Source organism: Wickerhamomyces anomalus (assembly GCF_001661255.1).
Source record: "Wickerhamomyces anomalus NRRL Y-366-8 unplaced genomic scaffold WICANscaffold_2, whole genome shotgun sequence".
NCBI classification, from domain to species: domain Eukaryota; kingdom Fungi; phylum Ascomycota; class Saccharomycetes; order Phaffomycetales; family Wickerhamomycetaceae; genus Hansenula; species Hansenula anomala.
In genome coordinates this window covers 1,247,687-1,257,462 of record NW_017567111.1, presented here as the reverse complement: position 1 = coordinate 1,257,462, position 9,776 = coordinate 1,247,687, and the positions used below count along the sequence as shown (strand labels likewise).

Below are 9,776 nucleotides of genomic sequence, written 5' to 3'. Positions count from 1 at the left end.
CAACATTATCAGCTTATCTTGAGCAATATGTCTGTAGGAAGCAGTAACACCAACTGCTGAATGTGGGTCCAACACATATTTAGTTGTGTTAGAAGTGTAAAGATCTTTAATAGCTTTGATGGTTCTTGATTATCAACTCTTTCACTGTCGAAATCTTTCTAGCAGCTGCGATAACTTCTTGTGGAACAGTGAATGAACCAGTTTGTTTCAATTCAGCAAACCAGTTATTTATGGTTTCACCAGCTTTTTCATCTGATTTGGTAACATTGTTTCTAACCAAGTACCATAGTAAACGTTCAAAATTACTTGAAATTAAAATATCCATAGCTGGTGAAAGAGTTGCTTTAACGTCACCACCTTTTTCATATTTAGAACTCTTGAGGAATCTATCCAAGATATCATTTTCATTTGTAGCAATGATTAATCTATCAGCTGGTAGACCCATTTCTTTGGCATAGTAACCAGCCAAGATATCACCAAAGTTACCACTTGGAACAACAAAACGGATTTTTTTATCTGAACCGACCTTCTTAGCTAATTGGAAGTATGAATAAAAGTAATAAGTTTGTTGAGCGAGAATACGGGCCCAGTTAATAGAGTTAACAGCACCAACATGGTGAGATTTGTTGAATTCAACATCACCAAATATTTGTTTGACAATATCTTGACAATCATCAAAAGTACCTTTAACTGATAAAGTGTGAACGTTTGAATCAAGGACTGATGTCATTTGAGCTTCTTGGATTGGGGAAATACGACCAGTTGGATACAAGATGAAAACTGAAACATCCTTTTTACCTCTCAACCCATAAATAGCTGCTGAACCAGTATCACCTGAAGTTGCACCAACAACTGTTAAAACATCTCTGTCAGCACCAGTTTTCCCAGCATTTTTACGTTGTAAGAAATATTCAAATAAGTTACCAACAAATTGTAAGGCAACATCTTTGAATGCATAAGTTGGACCGTGGAACAATTCTAATAAATATAAACCATTAGCTTCATCAATTGGGTTTAATGGAGTAATTTCTTCATGTCTGAATGTAGAGTAAGAGTTGTGCACTAATTTTTTCAAATCTTCATCTGGAATTTCAGATTCTTTGATATATAGTCTCATGATTTCGAAAGCTAATTCTTGGAAAGATAATGTTGACCATTTTTCAATAGTTGAAGCATCAACTTGTGGAATGGCTGATGGGACGAAAAGACCACCATCTGAGGCTAACCCTTTCAAGACAGTTTCTTCAAAAGAGAATGCTTGTTCTCCAGTGGCACGAGTGGAACGATAGGTTTGAGAAGACATGGTTGGATGATAATGTTGATGTCAAAAGGTGTAAATAAATCAAATGCCAACGTTTTTCGAGATCACGATGAGTCTTGAAGAAAAGAAAAAAAAAAGCATCGGTGCCCGGGTAGAATGGCAGAAATTTATTGTCACGTGAATCTGCTTAGAAAGTTTTTAAAAAATCATTTCCATGATGATGATGAGCATTATCAAAACCTTTAAAATTTGGAACAACAGGGAGACTTTGGTGATTAGAGATGGTGTGCCAAACTCAGAGATCCATGCTAATTTCAGCAATATCAAATGTTCAAAAATTAAACCAAAGTAGAATACGGCTCAGATTGTTTAGTTCAAGTGTATCAAGATATAATGAACTTGATGATGTTTTTGGCCCACAAAAATCTGGCCTTTTGCAAGATTCACAAGCTGATAATTATGAATTTGGTCGCAATAATCATCCTACTCTCAAGCACTTGGACCGTAAAAACGATAGAGGTACACATGGGAAGTTCGAAGAGTCAGTTGTTCCTGATGATGAATCATACCCCGATTATGACCCAGCTGCCAGAAATGAAGTTGCTCGATCACTTGGACGAAGACCTGAATTTGCACGTCTATATACAAAGAATGAAAATGTACTTCTCAGAATTTCTGAAGGTTGGAGAAGCCCTGAGCAATATGCCGACGCCTTTAGATCAAAGTTTTCAGCAAATAGTACATACCAAAAAATATGGTCTAATAATTTAGGAACATTGGATTTAACCAAATTGAAATCACCAGTGGATTTTGCTATGGCTAAACCAGAACAACTGAAACGTGATATGAATGAGTATAAAAGAAAATTTGGTAAAACTTTTACCACTGAAAAGGATTATGTTGCTGTTAACAAAGAGATCGAAGCGAAAGTGTGTCCAAGAGTTTTTGAAAAAGGTGATGTTGTCATATTGAGCAGCTCAGTTGGAAGCTTGGGTGATAAAGCCATTGTTGTTTCAACGGTCCGAGATGAGAACTATTTGAAAGCCATTAAAATTGGTAACACGAGTATAACAAATGCAAAAGATGGTTACATTGTCGTTAAGATAAGACATCCACTGACTGATCCCTTATACATTTATGATAAAACGGTTGACATGAAATCTGGGGACAGATGGAAAGGGTTTGGTGCCCGTGTTGAAATTGAAAGTGGTGAGACACTTGTACATACTGGATATCGTGTTGATTTTGATTTTTTGCATAATAAAGACTTGTTTGATCATTTCAAGGATCCTATTGAAAGACCATTCATTGAGGAGAATATTTTGATTCCTGAGTTGAAAGAACGTTTTTTGTCCCGAAAAGACTTATTTTTATGGGTGGGTGTTGGTAATTCAGCACATATAAGAGCAGAGAGAAGCTAACCTTGTATATAGATATAGAATGGTAGACGGAAATGACATGTACATGAGTTCACAAAGTTACATGATTATATTATTCTTGTACACATCTATTAATCATTCTTAAATACGATTGGTCTTTAATAAAATATCGACATTCTCTGACAACATTTCATCTGTGTAAAACTCAGATCTTCTGACAGATTCTTCGTTATATCCTTCATCACCAGATAGAATTTTAAGTAATTTAGAATGTGATTCTGTAAAATCTTTGAAGAAGTTAATAGGGTCCTTTGATAATTGATCATAAAATTGATGCTTTCTATGAGAATTATGCAAGGCCTGAATTCCTAAAACTATCTTGGAATTTAATTCTTTAATGGAATCATCATATTCTGTAATTATCTTTTTCAGCTCATTTCTCCAATTTTCTTGTTCAGAAATATCATCAACTGGAACTTCAACATCAATGACGGTATCACCTAAAGTTGAAGCCTTATCAACTCTGATTTCATATTCCAATTCAATAGGTTTGTTCGCACTCAAATGTTTGGATAGAAGATCTATCAAATCTCTAAAATTGAATCTTGGAACACCAAATAATTTAGACAAGTTTTCATCACAATTGATAATTCTTTTATCTTCTGGTGCTTGTAAGTTATTAAATTGAATATATTGCCATATGGAGTAAACTGCATCATGTTGGGTCAATTCAGTTACCCCTAATAATGAAGAAAGTTCATTGGAAACTCTAAATTTGATTGGGAACTCTTTAGGTTGGATTGTAATTTTGGTTTTGATGTTTTCACCACCAGATCTTTTCACGTCTAACCCATCGAAATCAACTCGAGGAGCGTTTTGTTCATTCTGCTCGTGCCACTCGATGATATTCTCTTTTGAAGGTTGTTGAGGTTGGTTTGGGTCATGTGTTTGTTGTTGTTGTTGATTGTTATTTTGATTCAATAGATCAATCGATATACCACTTAGAAAAGAGCTAAATTTTCTTCTCGTTGGATCTTCAGCTTTTTCGTTATTCACTAATCTCCCTTCTATTCTTAAAGTCCAGTTTGGTTCTTCAGTAGGTTGTTGTCCTGGTTGTAATTGCCATGGTTGATTTTCAGTTGTGTTAAAGATAAAGATTCTCAACAATTCCTTCTTTCTTGGGATTCTAGTGATATTTTCTTGCAAGTCATTAATCTTTCTTGTGGTGAATATGTCAACACGTTTTTCAGCCTCTTGTAACCTTCTGTACAATTCAACTTCTGGCACTATTTTATCAATGGTATGAGGGATGTTTATATCTGTTGGACGTGTCTGCATTGTGGTGATCCCCTGTTGAGCAATCTGCTGAGGAGCAGCCTGTTGAGGCACTCTGCCGCTGGTGATGTTTGGCTTGACCATTTTCTAGATGTTTCCACTGGTCTCAACAACTGTGTTTTGATGACTTTTCCAAATGATTTGATCAAGTTTTGTTGTTGTCTTTTTGAATTCTGAACCTTTTTCCACGAAACGCAAAAAAAAAAGCTGCCAATTTTCAACGTGACACGAAATTTTCATATGTTGAAAAAAAACGCGAAACGTATTGAATAAACAGTTTGAATTACATTTTCAACGTGACTTTACAATCAATAAGTGATAAGGTTTCTTTAATCATGAGTAAAGTGACTTTTGAAGAGGCTGTGCAGAAAGCTGTTGAAGAAAAGCTCAATGACCTGAACGGTGAAGAAGAAGATGGTGATGATGAAAACCCACAAAAGGAATTGTCTATTCAAGAAGAATACCAGTTATGGAGAAAGAATTGTCCAGTGATGTATGAGTTTGTATCAGAGACTGCTCTTACATGGCCTAGTTTGACCGTCCAATGGCTTCCGGATCAGGAAATCACAAGCACAGGGATTAATCAACGTTTGATTTTGGGTACTCATACTTCTGGTGAAGATACTGATTATTTGAAAATAGCGTCAACACAATTACCTAAAAGTTTGCTCGAGATTAAATCTGAGAAAGATAATGAAGATGAAGATACTGCTGATGTTAATTCTGTTGAACAAAAACAAGGTGTTAATGCTAGATTAAAAGTCACAAAGAAATATAAACATGAAAGTGAAGTGAATCGTGCTCGTTATATGCCACAAGATCCAAACTTCATCAGTACAATTAGTGGCTCAGGTAAAGTTTACGTTTATAACACCGGCTTAGAGACTAAAGAAGCACCATTGGTTTTGAATCATCATACTGAAAATGGTTATGGTGTTTCATGGAATCGTTTCGTTAAAGGACATTTGTTAACTTCATCAGATGATAAGACCGTTGCACTTTGGGATATAAGTAAGCCAGATGCCCCACAACATGTTTTAAGATCTCATACAGATATTGTTAATGATGTTCAATGGCACAATAGAGATGGTAATCTATTTGGCTCTGTAAGTGAAGATAAAACAATTCATCTATATGATACAAGATCATTACCAAATCCAACCAATATAATTCAACGTCATGCTGCTGTCAATACCATAGCATTCTCAAATCACTCATCTAACCTGTTTTCTGTTGGTTTGGATGATTCTACAATTGAATTATTCGATATTAGAAACCCTCAACAAAAATTACACACAATCATGGGTCACTCAGAATCAATCACCTCATTGGAATGGGACCCTCATAACGATGGAATCCTTGCTTCTGGTTCACAAGACAGAAGAGTGATATTATGGGATATTAAAAAAATTGGTGAAGAACAAATCCAAGAAGATGAAGACGATGGTGCTCCTGAATTATTCATGATGCATGCTGGTCATACATCTGGTATCACTGATCTTTCTTTTAATCCAAACATTCCATGGACTTTGGCCACCAGTTCAGATGACAATATTGTCCATTTATGGAAGATTGCAAAGAAGTTGACCAATGAATATTATGGTGAAGTGGAGGAAGATATTGATTACTTTTCGTTGGAGTAATGTTAATAAACAAGTGTATTCTATTATCATTCACCTTTGTAGGCTGGATCCATGCGTAAATCTCAGTACTAAATGAACGTAAATTTCAGACCGCGACCTCCTCGAAAAAAAATATCGAGATCGAGAATAAAGTGAAAAATCAAATATCAATAATACGTTTGGTTGGATAGCTAGAGCTCCAGGGAACCCTCACTTATTACTTATAAATCGACTATCCATTATGAGCTCCAATCTATTCAAGCAAATTCCATTTGCAAGAGTGCCCCTTGTCAGATACTCTGTTGCTTCCAAAAGATTCAATAAAGCCGAAGTTCAACTACTCAAAGATTTTCCAAGTGTTGGTAAAAGAGGTCAAATTCTAAAAGTTTCACACTCTTTAATGAGAAATAAACTACATCCACATAATGGTGCTTGCTATATAGTTCCTGGTCAAGGTCCAAGAATACCAATCTATAAAGAACCAAAAAAGATAATTCGTGTCGCTCCTAAACCAAGTAAAGTGGGAACTCCAAATGCTCCAGCTCCAAAGAAAATCTCTATTGATATCGAAGGATTATTACTAAACATTCCAAAAGATAATTCAAAAGCTTCGAGCAGAATTCAACCATCAAAGGCTAGTTATTCATTATTCAATTTATCTGTCAATTTAGGTGATTTGAAATTTAAAGTTCAAGAAGAAGATGGTAGCTTGAAGACACCAATTGATAAAAGTGCAATCGCTGCACAAATAAAGAAAATGGTAAACATAAGTGTCCCAGAAAGTGATATTACTCTAAAAATCAAAAGAGATATCATAAGTGAAATCACAAAGACTGGTGAATATAGATTGGAAATAGGAACATCAGAAAAGGCTACTAAAAAAATCTTTGTCGACGCCGAATTATGATGAGGTTCTTAATTATTTATGTATAAAGCGAAATTTTGGTCATTGCATTGTGTAAATAGATAGTTTAATGGTTTAGTTTCAAGGATATGATAATTTGCATATGTAAATGCCTACAATTGTTTTTTTAATTAAACTTTCTCATTAAAATAACAAAAATAAATTCATAAAATCTCTCCCGTTTTTGAAATTCACAAACATTTGAACTAATATACAGTTATGCAATCCCCTTCTTTATTTCTTAATGTATTTATGCAGCTTTTAATACAACAATTACTGAATCACCTCTTAAAAACATCTTACTGACAAATCTTTCCTTTGGAACTGGTTTCCCCTTTTTCCCCTTGGAATTTCTAGGTGTTTCTGTCCATAACTGAAATACCAATTGTTAGTAAATAATCAAAAGGCTAAAATACGTTTCATATACTCACTTCTTTTACATTTTCCAACACTAGATTGGAGTGTCTATCAAAAGCTCTTATTTTGGCCAATAGTTTATGGTTGTTTCTGCAAGATATAAGCACTTGGGTACCATTTTGTACAGCATCTTGTAGTATTGACATTGGACCATGTGTGAATTCATATTCTTCTAATTTTTGCAATTCAATATCAGTTAATTCTGATTTTGGACGATCCACTAGTTCACTAAATTTATAAGGTTAGTAAACACTTTAGAAAGAATAAAGGCTCACATATTCTTCCCATACATACGCCATGATTATCTTTTTCCTTTATATCTATTCTTAATTGCACTGTCTATGGATAACTTAGACTTCTTTTGCCATTATCTTGATCACTTTGTATTTGAACTGAAAAGTTGTTTTCATTTGAAATCCCCGTAATTTACTAAATTTAGCCATATTCCGACCAGATGTCTTAAAATGGATACTTTCCATTTTGGGATATTTTCACTTCTTTCTCGAAAAACGCGAAAAAAAAATTGTTTCAGTCGCGTCAGTTTAATTTTTTTGCCTCGAGAATCTCAAACTTCCTAAAGTAGAAAAGTAATTACATGCTGAGTTTTGTTTTGAATTTGAAAGAAAATACAAAAGTTTCAATAACATTGACTTTTTTTAATCCATACAGCAACACACTATCCAAACAAGATGTCATTTGATGCTCCAGCTATTTATGGTGCTCCAGTTCTTCCTGGTGAAGAAGCTGAACAAGATTCAAATCAAGAAATTATCACAGCTTTCAAGAACTTCGTGTTGGAATACAGAGTTAACAATGATTTCGTATATCGTGATCAACTGAGAGAAAACTTATTAGTGAAAGAATATTCATTGACAGTTGAAAGTGAACATCTTATTGGTTATAATGAAAATTTGAACAAGAGTTTAACTGATGATCCATCTGAAATGATTCCTCTCTTTGAAAGAGCCATCACTGACGTCGCTAAAAGAATTGTCTTCTTACAAGATTCAGAAGTCCCACTAAGTTTCCCAGTTTGTCAACTTATCCTAAGATCTAATGCCTCAACTTTGTCAATCAGAGAGTTAGATGCTGATCATATATCCAAGATTATTCGTGTCAGTGGTATCATCATTAGTGCTTCCGTCTTAACTTCAAAAGCCACATCAGTTCAAATAATGTGTCGTTCTTGTAGACACACTCAAAGAATATCTATACATTCAAGTTTTGGTGGGTTACAATTACCTAAAACCTGTGCAGCTGTCCCAGCTGATGGTGAAAAATCTCAATGTCCTCCTGAACCATATCTTGTCGTACATGATAAATCACAATTTATTGATCAACAGATTTTAAAACTACAAGAATTACCAGAAATGGTGCCAGTTGGTGAAATGCCTAGACACGTTTTATTATCAGTTGACCGTTATTTAACTAATAAGATTATCCCAGGTACTCGTTGTACAATCAATGGTATTTACTCTATTTATCAATCAAAAGTGAAGAATGCCTCTTCGGTTGCTATTAGAAACCCATATATTAGAGTTCTAGGTATTCAAACAGATGTTGATCATAACGCAGCTGGTAATGCCATCTATACAGAGGAAGAAGAGGAAGAATTTTTGGAATTATCAAGAAACCCAGATTTGTATGAATCTTTTGCAAATTCTATTGCTCCTTCAATTTATGGTAACCTGGATATTAAAAAGGCCATTGCATGTTTATTGATGGGTGGATCTAAAAAATTGTTACCAGATGGTATGAGATTAAGAGGTGATATTAATGTCTTATTATTAGGTGATCCAGGTACTGCTAAATCTCAATTGTTAAAATTCGTTGATAAGGTTAGTCCAATCTCCATTTATACTTCCGGTAAAGGTTCATCTGCTGCTGGTTTAACAGCTTCTGTTCAAAGAGATAGTACTACAAGAGAATTTTACTTGGAAGGTGGTGCTATGGTTTTAGCAGATGGTGGTGTTGTCTGTATTGATGAATTCGATAAGATGAGAGATGAAGATAGAGTTGCCATCCATGAAGCTATGGAACAACAAACAATTTCTATTGCCAAAGCTGGTATTACAACTGTTTTGAATTCAAGAACTAGTGTGTTAGCTGCTGCAAATCCAATTTTTGGTCGTTACGATGATATGAAAACACCTGGTGAAAATATTGATTTCCAAACAACCATTTTATCAAGATTTGATATGATTTTCGTTGTTAAAGATGACCATAATGAAGGTAGAGATATCTCAATTGCTAACCATGTTTTGAACATTCATACAGGTAGAAATAACCAACAAGAAATTGCTGGTGAAATTCCAATCGATAAGATGAAAAGATATATTTCATATTGTCGTTCAAAATGTGCTCCAAGATTATCTGAACAAGCTGCTGAAAAACTAAGTTCACATTTTGTCGAAATTAGAAAAACAATCAATGATGCTGAAAATTTAAGTGATCAAAGATCTTCAATTCCGATCACAATTCGTCAATTAGAAGCTATTATCCGTATAACAGAATCATTGGCTAAACTACGTTTATCACCAGTTGCTACTGAAGAACATGTTGATGAGGCTATCAGATTGTTTCAAGCTTCTACTATGGACGCTGCAAACCAAGGTAATATCACTACTGCTCCAAAGTTGAAATTAGAGATTGACAAGATTCAAAATGAAATTAGAAGAAGATTACCAATTGGTTGGTCTACAAGTTATCAAACCTTGAGAAGTGAATTCGTTGCTGGTAAAAGTTATTCCCAACAGGCTCTTGATAAAGCTTTATACGTTTTGGAAAGACATGAATCAATCACATTTAGAAACCAAAGACAAAGAATTCTAAGGTCTGGTGTTTGAGTTTCAGGTATC

The 9,776-nt window shown here is 34.5% G+C and overlaps 7 protein-coding genes across 7 annotated transcripts in view; 4 read left to right on the top strand and 3 right to left on the bottom strand.

Moving 5' to 3' along the window:
* Nucleotides 1–1,303, bottom strand: part of WICANDRAFT_29453 (threonine synthase) — a gene marked incomplete at both ends in the record, with an annotated part of 2,520 nt that extends 1,217 nt beyond the window's left edge. Inside the window, one exon of the mRNA XM_019181606.1 lies at nucleotides 358–1,303. Within this exon, the coding sequence (XP_019040291.1) occupies nucleotides 358–1,303 (946 nt within the window). The remainder of the gene's footprint in view (nucleotides 1–357) is intronic.
* Nucleotides 1,304–1,542: 239 nt separating this feature from the next.
* On the top strand, nucleotides 1,543–2,682 carry WICANDRAFT_77729 (uncharacterized protein; the record flags this gene model as incomplete). The annotated part of the gene is made up of 1 exon (XM_019184599.1): nucleotides 1,543–2,682. The coding sequence occupies one exon, from the start codon at nucleotides 1,543–1,545 to the stop codon at nucleotides 2,680–2,682; it is 1,140 nt and encodes a 379-aa protein (XP_019040290.1).
* Nucleotides 2,683–2,781: 99 nt separating this feature from the next.
* WICANDRAFT_29297 (SWIB/MDM2 domain-containing protein) lies at nucleotides 2,782–3,978 on the bottom strand (the record flags this gene model as incomplete). Its single annotated transcript, XM_019181593.1, has 1 exon — nucleotides 2,782–3,978. The coding sequence occupies one exon, from the start codon at nucleotides 3,976–3,978 to the stop codon at nucleotides 2,782–2,784; it is 1,197 nt and encodes a 398-aa protein (XP_019040289.1).
* A 332-nt stretch (nucleotides 3,979–4,310) lies between these two features.
* On the top strand, nucleotides 4,311–5,618 carry WICANDRAFT_28796 (WD repeat RBAP46/RBAP48/MSI1 family protein; the record flags this gene model as incomplete). Its single annotated transcript, XM_019181539.1, has 1 exon — nucleotides 4,311–5,618. The coding sequence occupies one exon, from the start codon at nucleotides 4,311–4,313 to the stop codon at nucleotides 5,616–5,618; it is 1,308 nt and encodes a 435-aa protein (XP_019040288.1).
* Nucleotides 5,619–5,838: 220 nt separating this feature from the next.
* WICANDRAFT_83333 (uncharacterized protein) lies at nucleotides 5,839–6,504 on the top strand (the record flags this gene model as incomplete). Its single annotated transcript, XM_019185525.1, has 1 exon — nucleotides 5,839–6,504. The coding sequence occupies one exon, from the start codon at nucleotides 5,839–5,841 to the stop codon at nucleotides 6,502–6,504; it is 666 nt and encodes a 221-aa protein (XP_019040287.1).
* A 247-nt stretch (nucleotides 6,505–6,751) lies between these two features.
* On the bottom strand, nucleotides 6,752–7,361 carry WICANDRAFT_83313 (small nuclear ribonucleoprotein Sm D2; the record flags this gene model as incomplete). Its single annotated transcript, XM_019185523.1, has 3 exons — nucleotides 6,752–6,874; nucleotides 6,933–7,138; nucleotides 7,349–7,361. 3 exons carry the CDS (start codon nucleotides 7,359–7,361, stop codon nucleotides 6,752–6,754), a joined length of 342 nt encoding a protein of 113 aa, XP_019040286.1.
* Nucleotides 7,362–7,452: 91 nt separating this feature from the next.
* On the top strand, nucleotides 7,453–9,764 carry WICANDRAFT_104197 (DNA replication licensing factor MCM; the record flags this gene model as incomplete). The annotated part of the gene is made up of 1 exon (XM_019180403.1): nucleotides 7,453–9,764. The coding sequence occupies exon 1, from the start codon at nucleotides 7,608–7,610 to the stop codon at nucleotides 9,762–9,764; it is 2,157 nt and encodes a 718-aa protein (XP_019040285.1). The 5' UTR covers nucleotides 7,453–7,607.
* Between the last annotated feature and the right edge of the window lie 12 nt (nucleotides 9,765–9,776).